At 44.2% G+C, this 22,190-nt stretch overlaps 1 protein-coding gene and 1 pseudogene across 1 annotated transcript; one reads left to right on the top strand and one right to left on the bottom strand.

Moving 5' to 3' along the window:
• The first annotated feature begins 636 nt into the window (after positions 1–636).
• LOC139321276 (kallikrein-14-like) lies at positions 637–7,276 on the top strand (annotated as a pseudogene).
• A 1,589-nt stretch (positions 7,277–8,865) lies between these two features.
• DBR1 (debranching RNA lariats 1) lies at positions 8,866–21,858 on the bottom strand. The gene is made up of 8 exons (XM_070949516.1): positions 21,612–21,858; positions 18,794–18,918; positions 18,275–18,355; positions 16,752–16,837; positions 15,401–15,625; positions 13,869–13,949; positions 12,669–12,814; positions 8,866–10,548 (listed from the first exon to the last, which is right to left on the bottom strand). The coding sequence occupies exons 1-8, from the start codon at positions 21,809–21,811 to the stop codon at positions 9,846–9,848; spliced, it is 1,647 nt and encodes a 548-aa protein (XP_070805617.1). The 5' UTR covers positions 21,812–21,858; the 3' UTR covers positions 8,866–9,845.
• Between the last annotated feature and the right edge of the window lie 332 nt (positions 21,859–22,190).

Below are 22,190 nucleotides of genomic sequence, written 5' to 3' on the forward strand. Positions count from 1 at the left end.
CCCCAAATCCCACTCCTGGCTGGCCCCATCTCTCCCACCCCTCCCAGGAGTCCCCACATGGCCCTTTTTGGATGAAGGTAAGTGCAGGGTGCCCATGGAGGCTCGGGGAGGGTGAAAAACGGGCCTACCAGAAGTTCGGGAAGGGCCTCCAGAGCCTGGGGAAGCCATTTTGCCCTCCTGGAGGCTCAAGGAAAGCCTCCGGAGCCCAGGGAGGGCAGATCCCTCTGCCGTGGTGCAGGAGGCCGACTAGCCCACGCCCACCATGGCCACGCCCACCCAGCAACCGGGCAGAGAACCCCTTGCTAAAATTTTTGAAGCCCACCCCTGATCCTTATTTTTCTTCAGAAGCTGCTGAAGAGGTTCTCTCAAAGCAAACAAGGCTATTGCTTTATTCTCGATCTCTGCTGAAGGTTCTTCTGCCAAAGTGTGAGATCAAGTCCTCGCTACAGGATTTGCTTCATTTTCTTTTGTATGGCCACGTGTGCCTCAAGGGATAGATTGATTGATAGGATACCTGCTGCGTGGGAGGGAGAAAAGAGGAGTCCCATAACTGGATCCTTCTGTTTCTAGACAAAGGCAAGGAAGGTGGGGCCAGTGGAGATTTAAGGGTGGTAAACTCTGTGGAAATAAATTCCTCTTCATCTAATAGCACCACCAGCAACCAGGAAAACTCAGCCAGATGACACCTATTCCCTGCAAGGATGTGCAGCTTTTCCAAGTTATTTCTACTTCTACTGATACTTACAGGTAAGGAAAGGAAACCTGGGAATAATAATGAAATGAATGATGGAAACAGGAACAGGTCAGCATCTATATGCTTCTATAATATCTATGTTTATTTGTAATCTGATGTCTAAGATAGTTTTTTTACATTTTAACATCAGGAAGCAGAATATGAAGCATGGACAAGTAGGGTTCTTCTTCTTCTTCTTCTTCTTCTTCTTCTTCTTCTTCTTCTTCTTCTTCTTCTTCTTCTTCTTCTTCTTCTTCTTCTTCTTCTCCTCCTCCTCCTCCTCCTCCTCCTCCTCCTCCTCCTCCTCCTCCTCCTCCTCCTCCTCCCTCTTCTTCCATCTTGGTCTTGGTCTTCTGAACTACACTGTGAGATTTGTTAGAAATCTGGTCCTACCATTAATCCAACAGAAGCAGCTGTCATGCTAGTGAATCCCAGGTTGGAGATGGGGCCACAATATTGGAAGACCATTGGCTCCTCATGATCCTCAGGTAGCCAGATTCAGCTGTTGGTCATGTCAATTTATTTTCACCGAATTATGTAGCCAGGTGGCACTATCTACAGTAATCAGTCCAGAGTTTCTTTTGATAGATGGGCAGTTACACAAATTGTTCAATATATCTATCATCGATCTATCTATTCATGTCTGAGTCAATATTGTAAATAGCTCAATATGTGCTGAAATAAACCCACACCTCTTTTTTTCAAGATTTGTCAGGAAACAAGAGTTGTATTCATGCCATGTTTTTAACCTGGATTACTGAATTAAACCTGCTTTTGAGATTCGCATTCGACAATGTACTACAAATTAACCAGGTAGTTGAGACTTGTGTCCAAAACCACAAAAGAGAATCAAGAGATAGACCCACCAAGTTTAATACTGTCTAGAAATGCAACTGCTAGATTTTGGCTAATTTGCTTAACTATGTTGGGATAACACAGTGTGTTAGGTACATGCTGACCCATTCAGAGCATCTACTGACATGCCATTGCCTTTGGAACAAGCACAATGTTGTGAGTAGATGCAAGCAGGAAAATGATGACTCCTGCAAGCAACATAGCAATAACATGTTAGATCTGGAAGTGTGGTTCGGAATTTTAGTCTGAATTATGAATGAGACATTAAAAAATTGAATGGCTGAATCTTCACAGTCTGCTAAAATAAGGTAAAGGTGCCCCTCACACATATATGCTAGCTGTTCCTGACTCTAGGGGGCAGTGCTCATCTCCGTTTCAAAGCTGAAGAGTCAGCACTGTCCGAAGTCATCTCTGTGGTCATGTGGCCAGCATGACTAAATGCCAAAGGCGCATGGAACGCTGTTACCTTCCTACCAAAGTGGTCCCTATTTTTCCACTTGCATTTTTTGCATGCTTTCGAACTGCTAGGTTGGCAGAAGCTGGGACAAGTAACAGGAGCTCACTCTGTTACGCGGCACTAGGGAGATTCGAACCGTTGAACTGCTGACCTTTCGATGGACAAGCTCAGCATCTTAGCCATTGAGCCACCACATCCCTTTATGCTAAAATAGACTAGATTAAAACAACAACTTCATGATAATGTCATCAGGCAAATAGCACAATTTATATATTTCCATGATGCAAATATGTAATAGTGATTTTTGCATGACAATGTCATTGTGCGCATGTCATTATTTTAATATTTTAATGCTACTATTTGTGGGAAACTGAGTTTGCGGGCTCGTACTTAATCTGATGTTCCCCAGATCTTTGAAAGGAATAAATCCCAAAGTATTTAGAAGACATTTAGATCAGGAAAGGTGAAGTTGATGTTGGCCCGGTCTCTTTGCTGATTTAGCAGTAGGACTTTGCTAATTGCTGAGGGATCTTTCTTTCCAGGGACTGCCCAGGATGAGTCTCGGATCATTGGAGGTCAAGAGTGACCCAAGCATGCTCAACCTTTCCAGGTCATCCTCTCCAACAGGAAGAAAAATGAACCCGATATCCAGTGCGGTGGTGTCTTGATAGACAAAGATTGGGTACTTACTGCAGCTCATTGTGACCAGCAGGGGTAAGAAAACCTCGAGTTGTGGCAAGGAAGGTGATCTGTCCCCATCCACACACACACACAAACACAGCCAGCTGAGGGTTAAGGAAGCACTTGGAACACACCCAGCTCTTTATCTCCAACTTGGCAGCGATATACACGCCGTCTGCCAAGTGCTTTTATTTCCACAGAAAACAGAAAGATAAATACTCAGCTTCCAAACGTCCAACAACAATAAATATTCCTCCCAGCAGTTCCGAACGAGGCTTTAGTGACTATCCAAGGTTAGTTTTGTTCGTCACAAGGATCACTGGCCACCACCCTCTATTATATAGTCTCTGGGGTGTGGTCCAGTGACTCAGTTCTAATCCCTAGCACGCCTCCTGAGCTGCTGCAATCGTTTATCACGCCTTTGGAGGCGTGCCTCCAGGAATGATGTCTCTCCCTCGGTCTCATCCGAGCCACCTGTCTCTCTGCTAATCTCCTCTCCCTCGGCCGGCACCTGAGACAGTGCCAGAGGGGAGGGGCCTGGAGAGGGAGGCCTGGCTGACTCCTCTTCCTCATGCTCGGAGCTTTCTTCCTCCGATGGGACAGGCTCAGAGGGCGGGGCCACAACAGAAGGAAAGTCCAGAAGTGTTGTCTCTGAATCACCAATTTCTAGATTTCCAACAAGAGTATCAATGGGCTATGAAAATCACTCACTCTGAAATAGTTTTAGCATATTTTGAATACCCAGGGTTAATTTCGGAATACGTCCCAGTTGTATCATAGGAATGTTTAATAAGATGCTCTTTTAGGCTGCCCTTGAACAGAATGGTATTCATTCTGAAACACTGAGATAGAAGACAATTGTGTTTTTCAGAGATAGCCATACCCCAAAGAAATAACAATGTTTACCTTGAAGCAGAAGAGGTTAACATAAACAAATGCAGAAGGATAGATAGACTCTTCAGCAGCAAGTAATATCAAGGAGGGAAATGGAATTGGCATATCTGACTGATTATTCACAGGTAAGTCCTCCTGAGTTCAGTGAGACTATCAAGGGAAAAATAAATAGCAGTATAGCTTTAATAAGCCAAGACAATTCAATAGCCTAATAACTCTGAATGTTGGTATGAAGATGCTTGACAATACTGTGTTGAGGAATTACTGTATCAACATCCTCACTAAACTACAATTCCCAGGATTCTTTGGGATGGAGTATGAGAATTAAACTAGCCTAAAAGCAGTGTAAGGTAGAGGTGGCATCAAAGGTTGCAAATCATGGACCTGAAATGCAAGTTTGGGAAGTCACTCACTGCTGGTGGTCAATGTGGGAAGTGAAGTGATATCAATATGAATCAATAGATTGGCCCAACAGGGTTCTTTTGAGGAGACTTCCTGACAGCAATTCTTTTTCTTCTAACCATGCAGGGATATTCATACCCGGATGGGTGATCACAGCCTTCGAGACAACGAGGGCTCTGAGCAATGCATCACCTCTGAGCAGAAATTCCGACATCCAGCCTTCAATCCTACCACACACGACAGTGACCTCATGCTGCTAAAGTTGCGCAATTCTGCTATTATCAACCAGTACGTCCGACCCATTGAACTGGCTACCGAATGCGCTCAGCCTAACACTCATTGTGAGGTATCAGGCTGGGGCACCATCAAGTCACCACAAGGTACAGTTGTCAGATTGCGTAATTTCTCAATTCGGGCAACTTTTAAGTGATTTTGAGTTCAACTCGCAGGATTCTTGAAATCTTCTCATAAATCAATCTTTGGGTGGGGGTGAGGAAGGCCTACATTTCACATAAACAGGAGGTGGGTGAAGAAAGATATTACTAAAACATCAAAGAGTGCTTGAGCAGATCTAAGTCCCAATAAATTTCTCTTACTGGATTATAATATCAAAAACTGTTGGGTTTTTTGTTGTTGTTGGTAGTTGAATACCCTGACCTCCTACAGTGTGCACAGGTCTACACAATATCCCATGAAGACTGCAAACAGGCATACTCAAGCTCTATCACGGAAAACATGCTATGTGCTGGTGTGAGAGGAGGAGGCGTGGACTCTTGTCAGGTGAGGGGATTTGCAAAGCCCAACATTTGTCACAATAGCAGGTGCAATCTCTCTGTCTCTCTGTCTCTCTCTCCCTCCCTCCCTCCCTCCCTTTTTTTCCCTCCACCCTCCCAGGCAGTGGTGGGATTCAGCCGGTTCAGGCCGGTTCAGACAAACCGGTTGTTAAATTGCTGGCTGGTCCCGCCCCTCCCTGCCCCTCTCCTTCCAGGAGTCCCCACACGCTCTATTTTGGCTCCCAGATAAGCGCAGAGAGGCCTACTAGGTCCAAAACAGGGTGTGGTGGGGTATGGCACGCCCCCCCCCCGTGGCTTGTTTTTTCTCCCAGGAGGCTGCAGGGAGGCTTACTAGGCCCAAAACAGGGCATGGGGGGTGCAGCGTGGCCCATTTTTGCTTCCAGGAGGCTGCAGAGAAGCCTATTAGGCTCAAAACGGGAAGCAGGGGCGGGGCAACCTAGGGTTTCTGAAGTTTCTTGTTGCAATCCTTAGAGCCTTTTCTACAGAACACACTGGGAAAGCGATCTTCTGTTTTGAGGTGGAAAACCCATGTCAACTGTAGCGTGAGGCAGTATATTATAGCTGGGTGGAGGGGGGAAGCTCCTGCCCCAAACCTCAACTCTCCTTCCACATGGATGGCTACCTGTATGGACCCACTACGTGTGGCCTTCAGCCTCCTAACGATCGGGTGTGGTCTTGAGGTGTAGCCTGAGGCTGCCATTAGCCGCTCCCACACTGAGGGAGCTCCACCAATCTCATTGTACATATGTTGTGCAGTGACAATAAAGGTTATTATTATTATTAATGGTCCAGACCACCAGATCTGCTGCTTTTTAAAAGTAGAATTCTGTTGGTTGGTGTGATTCTCCTGTGGTATTTTTATGTCCACCAATAGTGGTAAATTTGGAAGGTTCCTCTGGAGAAAAAAATCCATAAACATCTCCCCAGGCTGTTTTTTTCTATTATACCAATAAGTAATGTAAAGATGATCTATCATCAGTAGATGTTAGAACAAGTAATCAATGGAACAATTTGCCTCCAAAAGTTGTGAATGCTCCAAAACTGGATGTTCTTAAGATGTCAGATAACCATTTATCTGAAGTGGTGTAGGGTTTCCTGCCTAAGCAGGGGGTTGGACTAGAAGGTCCCTTCCTACTCTGTTATTCTATCCTATTCTATATGCAAGATGTCAATGCTTTTCAGTGTGTCTTTGTTCACATACTTATATCATGTGCCAAGACATCAGTGTTGACTTTGTGACCACATAGATTTTCTCCATGAAAATTGGGTCCATACCCAACTAGTATATCTTTTATATAATGTTGCAGTGGCCTAGAGATGAAGTTGCTCACCTCCCACGCAAAAGGTTGAGCGTTCAATCCTAGGCAGTGACAGATGTTTCTCCATCAGGGCGCAAAGAGAAAATATCTGCTGTGAACTTTGCATAGGCATCAGGAAGGGCATCTGCCCAGTAAATACTCAGTGCCATTCAGTTGCCCCAAGCCCACCCTGAAACAAGGGATTACAGGATCATGAGGGGTTTGGGTGTGTGTTTGTGTGCATATATCAAGTATTGCACTTTTTTATTTTTCCCTAATAATTTGGGAATTTAATAATTACTGTATAAATATATAGTAGTATAATTATTATAAATAATAATTTCCATTTTTGTTTGCAAAGTCTTCCAAATGCACAATTCTTATGCACGTTTTTAATTTTTTTTTAATCTGGCAAAGATTTTGAGATGGGATGTTAGCACAATCCCTGCACTGTGTGTCATTTTAGCATGTCACACCGTTCCGATGAAAAACATGGATTTCTCTGACGTTACCAAGGCTCTTTTTGCCAATCATAAAATGAAGACATCTAAAACAAACAGATCGCCTATGTAGGACATGATTATAATTCTATGCATAATTGAGAGTAAGCTTCACAGAATTCAGAGCTTCAGAACTCTTGCAGTCTTTAATTACAATTTAACTATTAGTAAATAGTTCACTACAGTATTTAATTATTAGCCTGATTAAGCTGCTGCATAATAACAGAGGGCCTTTTCAAAGGGGATTTCTGAATTCCTTTCTTAATCAGCTTCCTTCTAACAGCTTTTAGCTTATGGATTTTTCTACCACTGTTTTATTTCCCGGGACTTTCTTGCAAGACCTCCATGCTGCATGTATTTGAATGGTACACCTACCAGTATTTTATTGTTCCATGTTTTGGCCGGGTTTCTGCAGAGGTGTGAAGTTGGGATAGAAATAATTTTATTGCAACAAATGAACAGTTCTGTTCTTTGCCCTGCAGGGCGATTCCGGAGGACCCCTAGTTTGCAACAACAGACTCCAAGGGGTCATCTCCTGGGGGACGCAAATCTGTGCCCAACCTGGGAAGCCTGGAGTTTATACGAACGTCTGTCAATTTGCCAAGTGGATTCGCGAGACCATGCAGAGAAATTCAGGCAAACAAGCTACGTACTCCCGCTAGCACAATAAGGAAGACTTCACTGTATTGGGAGGGATTCCGATGTCAGAATAAAGGCTCTAGGAAATTAAATATTAGCTTTCTCCCTGTGCATTTCGCCAGCTTTCATTACGTCCCTTTTTCTATGCATTTACACATCCTCCAAAATTTGGTGGTGAAAGTAGCAGCATTATATACTACTATAACCTTATAACTGAAAATTTGGAAATAATAATCGCTTCCTTTTATATTCAAAAAGCACGTATATTACCAAACCATATTTTAAAAAAAGCCTCCATTGTTTTATGATCCCCCCTGCACTCACAGCAGTGGGCAAGACACTAAGTCGTTTCCAAAAAAGATTTTTATAGGGATGAATGCAGGATATGGTCAAAAAGTCAATTTCACCCCATGAATACTGTGGCATCACTTAGGATTTTTGACTCCACAAATGGGCACGGCTGCCATGTGAAAGTCAAGAGACCATTTAATTGGCAGAACTAGAATTAGCTAGTAGTTGCATTGCTGGGTACAGGATGCCCTCTTCTGGCACCTGGTCTCCCCAGCAGCAGTGTTTCAGTTGAATTGCTCTCCAAGCTGGGTTTTATACAGCTTGTTCTCGAAGTATGACCACAATTGAGCCCAGAATTTCAGTTTTAACTCGAGACATCCCATGACAGGATGTGAAGTTACTTCATTAGCAGTCATTAAGTGAATGTCCCGGTTGTTAAGCAAATCCATTTTCCCCAATGAGTATTTTTTGCTGGAAACTGGAATACCCAAAAAAAAATTAAAAAAAATTGCAAACCATGGTTATGTGACTGTGAATAGTTGTAAATAGTTGTAAAGATGAGCTAGTTGTCCAAAATGCAATCACATGATTTGCAAGAGGGCGTGTGACCATCATAACTCTGAAAACGGGTCGTAAAGAGCTCTGGGAAAGTTCATCATAACTTTGAATGGGTCATTTATTGACTGGTTGTTATTTCGAGGACTATCTGTAAGCATTATTTCCACAAGTAAGAAATCTTTCCTCGCCCTTTCACTCATTGCATCTTGTCAATATGCTTTTTTCTTGTCCTTCAGAAAAAGGGACTTCACAGATGCAAGTGGAACAGTGAATTTAAGAGAAATAGATGTACATGGGCACATTAACGTGTTGTATACATGAGCCCACAAAACATGAAACAAAGTCAGGCGTTCATTACTATGGCAAAAGATTTTGTTGCTTCTGTATAATGCTAAATAAATAATAAAAAATAAAAATATAAGTATCCTAAGAAGGCAATTCCAATTGTTGTTGGTGTATGTAGAGAGAAAATAATTTTTTAGTATTAACTGCTGTGCAACATCAATAAAACGGTATAATCTGCATTGCCAGAATTGATCCAAATTACTTTTTTATAATTAAAATACTGAGTTTGCAACAGTTCAACCTTTATGGGGTGAAGTAGTAGCTGGGGTTGCAAACAGACAGAGTAAGTAACCTAGATTTAGTTGTGCGTAGACCACTTCATCCTCTGAATTGCACCAGCTGCATTTCAAGGTGTAATCCAATCCTAAACTGCAGCCAATATTAACTAGGTTTTGTAAAAATAAAGAGTTTCGTAACCCATGGTTCAAAGATCCCTTTATTCAGCCAGCCCATAGTTAGCATAACGATTTGGAGGAGAAACTTTTTTTTACAAATAAGTGCTGAAGTTCATCCTTGTCGTCTTAAATTATGCCTTAGCACGAACTCTAATGCAGAATAAAGATTCATGTTGCACACGCTGGGACAAAAACAGAAATACAGATGGATCTTCCTTTCACAAACTGGAAAACAGAGTCGGAAACAAGTGTTGTTGTTTTTGTAAAACAACATTTATACACATATATGAGCCTAGAATGTTATGATATTAAGGAGAATAAACTTTCACTTCTGGCCCAATGCACAATTCTGCTTTCCCAATTTCACAAATTATTATTTTGCCTGTTATCCTAGAGATAACAATATCACAGATTATTCCAGAAGTAGACACACGGATCTTCCACAATGCTCAACATTTGTTCATAAGGCCTTATGGATACTTATGAAGTCCAAAACATCTGAAGGATACCAGACTATCTATCCTTGTTTCAATTCTGGGACTTATCTGGTCTCAGATCCATTATAAAGATAACTGACTTGAACAAAGGAGAGAAACCACTTGTTATTGCTGCAAAATACACCCAATATGGATGGACATAAAAGTAAATTGAATGATAAAAGACAAAAACATGTTTTAATAAAAATGAAAAGACTTTGAATCAATTCAATTAGATGTAAACAATATTTCCTTTTTTGGGATTCATTAAAACAAATCCAAATTGTAGGGAAATCCGTAGCAAAAATTCTAAAGTTTTACATTAGCTTTTGGTTGTCAAAAGCCTATAATTTCTTTCTTCCTAATCAATCTGCGGATGTCAATAAAATATTTGATCTACTATAAAAAAGTACTATTTTAAAAATAAGGCTTTTATTACAACTGCAATATCAAAAGTATACAGAGCTCCATAACTTCTGAAGCTGCCGCAGGTACGCCAGGAATTATGATCCCATCACTCAGTTCAATCAAGAAAACGGATTGTCATCTCCTGTCTCATCTTCATCTTTGGAAGCATAGATAGCCTGGTTCCGCCTTTTGATTTTCTTGGGGCCAACTGTCCCTTCTTTGTTCTCATCACTTAGGCGCTTCAAAGGCTTCCCATCAGGGCTTTGTTCCTCAGCCTGATTTCCATTGCTGGATTTCTCCAGTTCATCTTCTATAACATCCAGAGTGTCATTGGGGGACACTGCCATAGAATCAGGCAGGATTCTGATATCAGAAAAGATTTCTGAAGTATTGCAGGAAAGATCAGAGGATGGTCCTTCTGAAGTCTCCAAGTCATCATCGCAGCTATCATCGTCCAGTAATATTTCATCAGGGTTCAAAGAAATTAAACTAGAGACATCGGTACTAGACTCCATCATCGATCCAGTAGTGTCTATTTCTTCTTCTTCCTTTTCCTCCTCCTCCTCCTCTTCACCCTGAGGCACATCACCTCTGTGTTCTTCCTTCCGCTGTTGAATTTTAGCATTGATGTCCACAAGGCCGAACCGGGCACAGAACTCGGTAGTCTGGGGGCTGATTCTATGAATCAAGTCAGTCTTTTGCTGAGACTTGTTTGAATTGTAACAAGCCTCTGTAATGCTGAAGTTCTGGGGAATGGCAAGGTCACGGTTGATCTCTTCCAAAACCTTCTTGATATCTTCTTCCGTAACACTGTAGTCCCATCTGCAAAAAGGGAAAAGCTCAGAGTTTCAGTGAAATGAGCCCTTCTTCTTCTGAACCCTTCTACATGTTTTAATCAGGAGCAAAGAAATTATGGAACTCCGTTCGGTTGCATCCCTTACTACTGGCCATACTTCCTACAGGTACCTAAAGTTGTAATTCAGCATCATCTGAAATACCCTAGGTCCGTGATGGTGGCATACGTGCCAGAGGTAGCACCCAGTGCCCTCTCTGTGGGCACACAAGCCGTTGCCCAGTTCAGCTCCGCAGCGCATGTGCGTGCCACCCGCCAGCTAGCTGGTCTTCGGGTCTCTGCCACGCATGTGTGGGGTATGTGCATGGGGGACGTGTGCGCATGCACGGGGCGGGGTGCATGCACGGGGCGGGACGCATTGCATTTTGGGGGGTTGGGCGCGCACACATATTTGCACGCCTGCGCTTTGGGCACTCAGTCCGGAAAAGGTTAGCCATCACTGCTCTAGGTTGCCCACTCTTGTTTTTGATTGCTACTTAACAGGGCTATCACCCATATGGGCAGAAGCTGGTAGACACAATGCACAGATAGTCCTCAACTTACAATACTTTGTTTAGTGACCGTTCGAAGTTACGACGGCACTGAAAAGAGTGGCTTGTGACCATTTTTCACACCTGCGACCATTGCAGCATCCCCATGATCACCTGATCAAAATTCAGACAGCTGGCAACTGACTCATATTTATGACAGTTGAAGTGTCCCTGGATCACGTGATCACCTTTTGCGACCTTCCGATAAGCAAAGTCAATGGAGAAAGCAGATTCACTTAACAACCGTCTTACTAACACCTGCAATGATATTGGTTTAACAACTGCGGCAAGAGAAGTTGTTAAATGGGGCCAAACTCACTTAACAAATGCCTTGCTTATAAATCTGGGACTCAATTGTGGTCGTAAGTTGAGGACTACCTATATACAAAATCTTTTAGTCCAGGTAAGGCTGAGAAACCTGGTCTACATATCTACACTACAGTTCTCTAAAACAGTTTCCCAAGCTCAAACTACCCAACAGCTTACATGGTTGAATGTAACCAAATGCAGCACTGCATTTGGTGCTGAACTATATTTTTCCTTTTTATTGCAACACAGCACTCGTGGCAACGCTAGCACGAATGCAGCGGCTGGCTAGCCAGTCATGCTGCCCGGTGGCCACAGGTTGGGGACCCTTCCTCTAGAACGGGTGTCTGCAACCCGCAGCTCCGGAGCCTCATGCGGCTCTTTCGGCCCCCTGCTGTGGCTCCCTATCGGCTGAACCATCCACTGGCTGGCCCCACTCCTTGCCCTCCCCTTCCAGTCACTCCTCGCCTGGCCTGAGAGAGATGAGAGAAGAGAGAGAGAGAGAGAGAGAGAGAGAAAGAGAGAGAGAGAGAGAGAGAGAGAGAGACAGAGACAGAGACAGAGACAGAGACAGAGACAGAGACAGAGACAGAGACAGAGACAGAGACAGAGAGACAGAGACTATGGTATTGTGCTCTGGAAAGAGGCCTAAAAAGGCCAATCCAAGAGTGGCAATCCCTTCCACACTGAGGGCAGATACATTCTGTCCCCTGCCCAGCCCAGATTTCGCTGGTTCTGGGACTGCCTCTTTGCCTCAGCCTGCCGAACAAGCGTCTCTTCGAATTGGAGAAGGCCATGCTGCGTCTTTAGCCTCCAAGCTGAACGATCGGAGGTCAAGGTTTCCCAGTTGTTAATGTCCATTCCCAGGGCCTTTAGGTCCCTCTTGCAGATATCCTTATATCGCAGCTGTGGTCTTCCTCTGAGGCGCTTTCCCTGCACTAATTCTCCATACAGGAGTTATTTCGGAATCCGACCATAGCCACACAGGCAGAGACACACACAGAGAGATACAGAAAACACTGGAAGCCACAAAACATGGGTAGACATGGCTGGGTGTGTGTGTGTCATGTGACTGGGTGGGAGGGAGTGACATCGAGTTGGCCACACCCACCCAGGTTTTGTGGCTCCCAGTGTTTTTCTTTGCTGTGGAAAACGGGCCCAAATGGCTCTTTGAGTGTTTAAGGTTGCAGACCCCTGCTCTAGAACTTCAGACTGAATTTACCAGCCCACAAGATTACATACGGTACACCTACTTTTCATGCAGTCCATTATTTTCAGGCATGTTCCAGTAGCAAGGAGAGACATTAACGAGATCATTAGTAGCCTTCAGAACAGCAATCCATTCAGGGTCGTATTCCAGACGGTCGGATGCAGTGGGATTGTGTTCGATCTCTACAATCTTAAGAGAAGAATGAGAAATCAAGAGAGGCCCCTTGGCTCTCACCACAGAGAAAAGACAGTCACAAACTTCAGGTGGGGATACCTAAACAATACAAGTCCTCGGCTTTCAACAGTTCATTTAGCAGCCGTTCAAAGTTACAACGGCATTGAAAAAAGTGACTTGCGTCCGTTTCTCACCCTTAATGACCGTTGCAGCCTCCCCGTGGTCATGTGATTAAAATTGAAATGCTCGGCAACTGACTCATATTGACAAGGGTTGCAGTGTGCCGGGATCGTGTGATCTCTTTTTGTGACCTTCTTGACAAGCAAAGTCGGTGGGGAAGCCAGATTCATTTAACAACCATGCTATTAACTGAACAGCCGTGTTACTCATTTAACAGCTGCAGTGACTCACTTAACAATGATGTCAAGAAAGGTCATAAAATGGGGCAACGTTTGCTAAACAACTGTCTCACCTTAGCACCAGAAATTTTGGGCTCAGTTGTGGTCATATGTCGAGGATTACCTGTACATCAGAAGCCTAACTATAAAGCAGGTATGCAGAATCTTTACCTAGGGGTCAAAAAGGACTTTACTGGGTTTCAATCTGGAGCTGTGAACCTAAAGGGTTTCACTCCAGGTTATTGATACTATTCGCTTCTCCCAGATTTGTGTTAAAGTGTAAAGCTGGAAAGGCATAAATTGGGGAGGGAAGACCTACGAGTGGAAATCCCCTTTGCTCTTGTTACTGTCTATTGACTAAGAGTCTCATATGTAAATTGATGAGGTACAAGTTCTGCAAGTATGTCATGCTTACAGTTAAAATCCTTCTCCCAGACTGGGTCAATCAAGTGAAGGGCAGCCTTCAACCGTTGACCGATGAGATTAAGATCAGATGTAAATGCAAATTCGGATGAGGTTAAAAATAAAAATAAAAATAAAAAAATTGAAAGCACATCCACAAAGCGGTTAGCTAATCATTTTGCTCTCCTCCTACAGAAGACTCCGAAGTTTGTTGCATCTTACTGATATATCCTAATGCGTCCAAGCAGAAAAACTGAAGATTTTTTTACCTGAAGGAAATCCCTGTGGGGCAGGCATTTATCCAGAGCCAGAAACTTGGTAGTTTTGGGTTGCTCTTCGCTATTATCAGCCTAAAAAGCAAGAACAGGGACAATCATATTGTGAAAGGCCTCCCCGTGCCACCTTTTTTAAGGTTCAATTTTTAAAGTTCATGATAACATTATATGATTTCTAGCTTCTATTGCCTAAATACCACTGTACTCAGCGTCATTTGTATTCTATAGTGTTTTCCTCAACCTTGGCGCATTTAAGATATGTGGACTTTAACTCCCAGATCTTGTCCTTTTGAGACAACAGGCCAGGAAGTGGTATGAATCTCATCATTTGAGTTGATATTATTTTACTATTGTGGATTTCCCTTTCCCCACAATTTGGCCGTTTTTACTGTTGTTTAATTTTTATTTTTATTTTTATTTGATTTATATGCTGCCCTTCTCCGGAGACTCAGGGCAGTTTACAATGTGCTAAGCAATAGCCTTCAACCTTTTTGTATATTTATACAAAGTCAGCTTATTGCCCCCACAACTGGATCCTCAATTTACCTACCTTAGAAAGGATGGAAGGCTTGAGCCTGGCGAGATTCGAACCTGCAGTAATTGCAGGCAGCTGGTCTTAATAACAGGGTGCTTTAGACCACTGTACTACCAAGGCTCTATACTGTACTATCAAGGCTCTATTGATTTTATAACTTGTTTTAATCTACTGTAACCTGTCTGGAGAAGAGCCTAATGCTGGGAAAGATTGAGGGCAAAAGAAAAATGGGATGGCAGAGAATGAGATGGCTGGATGGAGTCATTGAAGCAGTAGGCGTGAGCTTAAATGGTCTCCAGAGGATGATAGAGCTCAGGAAGGTCTGGAGGAACGTTGTCCATAGGATCGCGATGGGTCAGACACAACTTCGCAACTAACAACAACAAACCTGTCCCGAGTCAATGGCGAGTGGGTAACCTTAAGCAATGAAGTACTAAATGAATAAGTAAGTAACAATCTTGGTATTCCTTTAAGAAGCTGGAATCTTAACTATTATAATTTGAAACAGAGAGTCTTTGAGTACTAACATTATTCCTGTGAAACATTTTACAAAATTGGGAGATTATGTCCACCGTTAAAAGTTCTCCAGTTTTCATTACAATGTACTCAGTTTACAGAAAGCAATCCCCCTCCACCCCACCCCCATTCTGTACATTTCTTATCTCTGGGGGTCTCCAACCTTGGCAAATTTAAAACTGGGCTGTTGGCCTGAGTTCCAAGCTCGGCAATTTGGTTGCAAACGTTTCATCACCATTCGAGGAGACATCGTCAGTGCGCTCTGAATTGTGCTCGCGCACTGACGATGTCTCCTCGAATGGTGACAAAATGTTTGCAAATTGCGGAGCTTGGCCCAATAGCCCAACTGCCAACCCAAGCTACTTATATTCAAATACCTTTCGAATTTAAAATTTGTGGACTCCGTCTCCCAGAATACTGGGAGTTGAAGTCCACAAGTCTTAAAAGTTGCCGTGGTTGGAGACCTGTGTCTTACCTGATGCTGCATTATTGCTGCAAACTTGACATGCAAATGAGCCGAAAACCAGTAACTGGGTTTCAAGTGCTGCAGGAGTTCTGATGCCGCCGGGCTCCCTAAAGTGTTGTTCTCCACTTCTGAGCGGAAGAAGGATTTCTTCTTAAGCAGCAACGTCTTGTTTCCGTAGTGGTAGATGCTTCTAGGCCAATCGTGGGACAAAAATACGTCCATGGGCTGCTTGAGCTGAAACCAACAACAGAAGTGAAGTGAAAGATCAGATCAAAAATCTCTCTCCCTTGTGGTGTTTAGATTTTTAAAGAGAGTTTTATTTCACCAGACTGAATCCTAACAAAGTTTTATGGGTGCATTATCTAGAGCAGTGGCTCCCAAGTTTTTGGGCACCGGGGACCGGTCCGTGGAAAGAGTTTTTTCTGTGAATCAGAAGGGGCGTGGTTTTGTGTGCTGCCTACATCCTGCAGGTGGGGCTTTGCTTGTTTGTGCAACTCGGTTTCTAACATGCCGCGGCCTAGTGCCAGGCGCAGGCCTCCCCAAGCTCCGTTTTCACTGGCAGAGGCATCGTGGGCCGGTCCTTCGCTGTTTCCAGGGTGGCCCTGCAGGCCAGATCTAAGCACCCCTGCTATGGAGAAAAGAAGACTTAGGGAAGACATGGTCACCATTGTCGGCTATATAAAAGGAACCTAGAGACAATAGTCATGATCTATTTTCCGGGACCACAAGAACAATCTATCTCTGGAGGTTGTGGGTTACTCATCTCTGGAGGTTTTTACAAAGAGGGTGGACGACCACCTCTCCTACAGGGGTTGGACTAAATGATTTCTTGGGGTCCCTTTCCACTCCATAATTGTTCTGGGCAATGGCCCTCCTTTATAGCACCTCCCGCATCATTTTAGATGGTGGGAATGAATACAGGTAGTCCTCGACTTACAACGGTTCATTTAACGACCGTTCAAAGTTACAACGGCACTGAAAAAAGTGACTTACGACTGTTTTTCAGAGTTATGACCTTTGCAGCATCCCCATGGTCACATGATCAAAATTTGGATGCTTGGCAAGCGGTTCATATTTATGGACGGTTGCAGTGTCCTGGGATCATGTGATCCGCTTTTGCGACCTTCTGACAAGCAAAGTCAATGGGGAAGCCAGATTCACTTAACAACCGTGTTACTAACTTAACAAATGCAATGATTCACTTAACCACGGTGGCAAGAAAAGTCGTAAACTGGGGCAAAACCCACGTAACAAATGTTTCACTTAGCAACACAAATTTTGGGCTCAATTGTGGTCGTAACTCAAGGACTACCTGTATGAAGAAGAGCCCAATATATGACAAGATGACATTTAGATTTACCTGCTTCAGCTTGAAAACTTCAATATTTCTTACATGATAGATGCTTCGTACTGTTTCCTGGTTGTAAGGAGGATATTCAAAGTGACCTGAAACAAGTTGAGAAACATCAGCTTGAAACATCAGGAAATGTCTTGAGTTCACTTTGAAAGACAGGCTCTGGGAAGTCCAGGACTGTAGGCTAAAGTATCAACTTAAAAATAAAATATCCCAGAAAGCGATAATGGTAAGCCCCCTCCATATCAGGCCAAACAAATTGCTTAGATTAATCTAAGTTTGATAAACTTGAGTTCAAAGTCAAAGGAGACACGAATTTAACAGAAAGAGCTGCTAGACTGAAAATCGTGCTACGCTTGGACTTATCCCTCTGGTTTCAACGAAAATTGAAAAGAGGGTGAGAGTTGGCTCCTGCGCAGTCAAAGGAAAACAATCTGATAGCAGGTTTGACTGTTACCAAAATATGGGACACATACAACAGGGCCACTCATCCAGGGGACTGGCCTTTGATACATGGCAATCACTAGAATTCTTTCATAATGTCTCCTTAGCTTTTCTACCTGATCAGAAATCATTCCATTCTTGTGGTGTTTGTTTTATTAGTTCCAATCTAACTTCAGCAGTAGCCTGGAGAGGGATTTTTGAGAATGTGTTAGTCAAATAACCCAAGATCAAACTATAATTTCAGATCCTATTTTGACAACCCAGCTTCCCATTCTTCTCCTTGTGCCATATCCATCATTGGACGTTGGCGAGCATGTTGGTGATCCTATTTTTATCAACAGCCATATGAAAAAGTGCTGCTGAGTTTTGTCCAAACCAGTCCCTTATGTTTTGAAGCCAGGATCATCTTCTTCTGCCTGGACCTCGTTTGCCTTCAATCTTTCCTTGGAGGATTAAGTAAAGGCTGCCGTATTTTTCTGGCTGTCGCATCACATGTCCAAAATATTCTAACTTTTGCTTTTTTATGGTTTTGATTATTTCCCTTGGCTTTCCCAGGCGGCTTACATTACAGCTTCCCATTACAGTTAATCAATCCTAAATTTATATATCAATAACAATAAAAGCAAAAAGGGATGCAGTGGCTCAGTGGCTAAGACGCTGAGCTTGTCGATCGAAAGGTCGGCCCGGCAGTTCAGCGGTTCGAATCCCTAGTGCAGCGTAACGGGGTGAGCTCCTGTTACTTGTACCAGCTTCTGCCAACCTAGCAGTTCGAAAGCACATAAAAAAGTAGAAAAGTAGAAAAAATAAGGACCACTTCGGTGGGAAGGTAACAGCGTTCCGTGCGCCTTCGGCATTTAGTCATGCCGGCCACATGACACGGAGACGTCTTCGGACAGCACTGGCTCTTTGGCTTTGAAACGGAGATGAGCAACACCCCCTAGAGTCGGGAACAACTAGCACATATGTGTGAGGGGAACCTTTAACTTTACCTAACAATAAAAGCAGTAAAAAGCATAGAACCAAGCCACACACATTTCAACGGCCCATTTGCTTAAAACAGAGCTTGAAGAATGACTCACACATACCTCTTCTGTAATCATGGCCTTTGAAAATACCAGAGAGGCCACCAATTCTCAGCCCTCGGTACCTGACAACTCCAGCATAACCTGTAGAGAATAAGAAAATAACCTTGACAAAAGAGATGCAGGAAACATTACCTAGGCAAAAGGCAACAATTTTAAATCCAGAATGTCCAGATAACAATTGAACACGTCTCAGGAAGGTTCCTCCCTAATTCTCAAGGCCCAAAACATCTTAAAAAGTTGCACAACAATTAAAAAATGTAGCATGGAAAAAAAAATAAAGATATAAAACGCTGGAGGGAAAAACCACCTGCTTCAACATCCGGAAGCAAAGTTGCTGCAGTTAAAATGATGTGTTTTTATGATGTTCTGCAAAATGGGCAGCTGTATAAATATGATGGATAAATAAATAAAATACTGATAGAAGGACCACATTGTCTCATCCATGTAGGTTTCCACCCCTTCTCCCTTTCTACATCAAGCATGTGATACTATCAAGCTAGAAAGCAAAAAGAACAATACCAAGATAATAGATGTTGGGGGCCACCCATCCACCGTATGGTAACTCTTGCAAGTGGTTTGAGGCCTCGTGGTTGCCACCAATGAAGATAGTCAGGATAGGCGCTTTCTTCTCTCCAGAATAATATCTAGGAAAAAAGACGGTTGGAAGTTTGAGCTGTTAAAGGCCCAGGTTTTTCTATTTTGATATCCTCTACTTAGGAGAAGTCACAGGAACACCATTAATTAACCCTTTCAATAGGAACTGAATGGAAGGGACTTGCCAAGAAGGTATGACTGGTAGGTATAAAATGATAGCTGTGCTAGTCAAATAAAACATGGTTCATTTGTTTGTTTTTTTACACCATTAATTGGTCGTCAGTTGCAATTTTTAAAAATGAAAGGCTGTGGAAGGCTGAGATTAGTTGTAGTTGTGTTTTAACCGTGCACACCACCAGAATCACATGCAAATGAGGTGGGTGGCCATATAAATTTAATAAATAAAATAAAATGAAGGAAATGAGAAGTTCCTTTTCCCATATTGTACAGCCAGTTTGGGGTAATGCAGATCTGGGTATTTTATGGCCCCTGGGCCCCATCCGGCCCTTTGGCTGTCTCTGTGTGGCTTGCATGGATTCCTTTTATTTTGAAGGTGACGGCTATATATATATTTTAATTTACATATGCACATGCCTCCATGCCTACGCACCTTCACAGGCCTATTGCTTTGGCCTTCCATAACAGTCCCATTTTCTCACGTTGGGAAAATTAATTGCCCACCCTTGATGTAGTGGTTTAAGACACCACGCTAGAAAGCGGGAGACCATGAGTTCTAGTTGGGATTCCTTGGGTCAGTCCCTCCCTCTTTGCCCTAAGGCGGCGGCAGTGGCAAATCCCTCCCAAAATGTTGCCAAGAAAACCGCAGTCCTGTCCAGACAGTTGCCAGAAGCCAAAAACTGACTCAGAGGCGTAGAGTCAGTTTGGTGAAGTGATTAAAACACAGGGCTAGGACACTGGTTCTTGGGCACAAGCAACTAGCTGGCCTTGGGCCAGTCACTTTCTCTCAGCCCTAGCAAGGAGGCAATGGCAAACCACCTCTGGAAAAACCCTGCCAAGAAAACGGCGGGGAATACTAGCCCAGGCAGTTGCCAGGAGTCAAATCAAAAGCACACAAGACAACCACTGATGATGTTACCTACTATGGGGAATGAAATGTCTGCAAGAAAACAACCAAGCTCAGAGAACACCAAGCATCCCTCACACAACCATTTATCTCCAAGCGATCGATGGGTATGTATGTTTACGTTGGCCTAACATTTCTGTCCCAAAACAGATGCCCTTAATTGCCACTCAGGAAAGCCCCATGGTAAATGGGGGATTAAAGCGGACTCTTCCCTTCCCCATCCAGCCCCTTCCCCACCAGACAGCGCATCCCTAGAGTGCTGGCCAGGCTCAGCAGCTCTGCGGGCCCGCTGAGCTGCTGAGCCCGCTCTCATAGACTAGAATAACAGAGAGGGGAGGGACCTTGGTGGTCTTCTACTCCAACCCTCAGCTCAGGCAAGAAAACCTTATGCCCATGTGGCAAACCTATGGCACGAGTGCCGGAAGTGGCACCCAGAGCCATCTCTCTGAGCACACCAGCTGTTGCCCGTTGCTCTTCCGGGTTCCGGCGCGCACATGCGCACCAGCCAGCTGGTCTGCACGCATGCGGGAGCACTGGAAACCTGGAAGAGCAGCTCGCCAGAAACCAGAAGCTCAGCTTCCTGGTTCACACATGCACACCAGGGAATTGCTCTTCCGGTTTTTGGCGCTCCCACATGTGCGTGCTGGGGAGCTACTCTTCCGGTTACTGCCGTTTCCCTGCACACACAAGCTCCCGTCTTGGCACTCGGTGCCGAAAAGGTTCGCCAACACTGTCCTATGCCATTTCAGACAAATGATTGTCCACTCTCTTCTTAAAAACTTCCAGTGTCGGAGCATTTACAACTTCTGGAGGCAAGTTGTTCCACGGATTAATTGTTCTCACTGTCAGGAAATTTCTCCTTAGTTCTAGGTTGCTTCTCTCCTTGATTAGTTTCCACCCATTGTTTCTTGTCCTGCCTTCGGGTCCTTTGGAGAATAGCTTGACTCCCTCTTCTTTGTGGCAGCCCCTGAGATATTGGAAGACTGCTATGATGTCTCCCCTAGTCCTTCTTTTCATTAAACTAGACATACCTAGTTCCAGCAACCATTCTTGATATGTTTTGGCCTCCAGTTCCCCTAATCATCTTGGTTGCTCTTCTCTGCACTCTTTCTAGAGTCTCAACATCTTTTTTACTTCATGGCGACCAAAACTGAATGCAGGTAAAAAAAGCCTTTTCTTGCATTTCAACTAATAACAACTCCTATTACATAACGTGTTTCCCCAAAACTAAAACACTGTTTTATATTTTTTTGTACCCTGAAATAAGCGCTTGGCCTTATTGCCGATGCTCAAAAGCCCGATTGGGCTTATTATCAGGGGATGTCTTATTTTGGGAAAAACAGGGTAGTAGTATTTACATTTATGCATTGTTGTTTTTGTTTGATGGTTCAGTGGCTTCTAACTCCTTGTGACCTGAAGGAAGTCAGTTCCGTTCTTCATATGTTTTAGCCTCCAGTCCCCAAATCATCTTGGTTGCTCTTCTCTGCACTCTTTCTAGAGTCTCCACGTCTGTTATTTTTTAATTTAATTTTATTTTTTTTACAATCGTGGTGACCCAAAACTCACAACGCTGCTCTCGGCTCTCCGCCTGCAACGGATCTTACTCCCCCCCTACACACACACACTCCGGTCCCCCCCATTCCGGTGCCCCCCACTTACTTGGCAAAGCCTCCCAACTGGCGGTACTTGGACGGCACCGCCATGCAGCGCAGGTCGGCCGCGTTGCGCACGGCTTGGAAATCCCCGGCGCAGAGCAACAAATTCGGCCTGGCGTCGCCGTGGCGCTGCTCCAGCAGCTGCAGAGTCTCGTACAGCTTATCCAGCGCGCCATGACAGCAACCGGCCACCGCCACCTTCATCTTCCCGGACGGGACATGCGCGCTTTCGTCGGGCCGGCCTCTCTCTTTCTCTCACGCAGGCGCCCGCCTTCGCTTTCGGGGACGCGGCCGGAACCAACCGCCGCTTCTTGGGCATTGTTGCCCATGCGCCCGCGGAAGGCGAGCCGGGGTTGCGCGGCTTGGCTGCCTTGCAAACGGGCGAGGGGCTGTTTTTTAGAGCGGGAGGGAGGGTTCTTTTCTTTCCCCCCCCCTTCTGCTTTCGTCCTTCCTGCCCCAGAATTTATATTTTTTTTTCGGATGGCTTCTTCTGGAAAAATGGCCTGGAAACGAAAGATACACGAGAGCAGCGCGCAGCGGAAACCCTAAAGTCGCTGCCGCCGTCCCGTCCCGTCCCGTCTAA

This window comes from Pituophis catenifer, unplaced genomic scaffold (genome assembly GCF_029215685.1).
Source record: "Pituophis catenifer annectens isolate HBS135680 unplaced genomic scaffold, rPitCat1.0.hap2 SCAF_9, whole genome shotgun sequence".
Classification (NCBI taxonomy): domain Eukaryota; kingdom Metazoa; phylum Chordata; class Lepidosauria; order Squamata; family Colubridae; genus Pituophis; species Pituophis catenifer.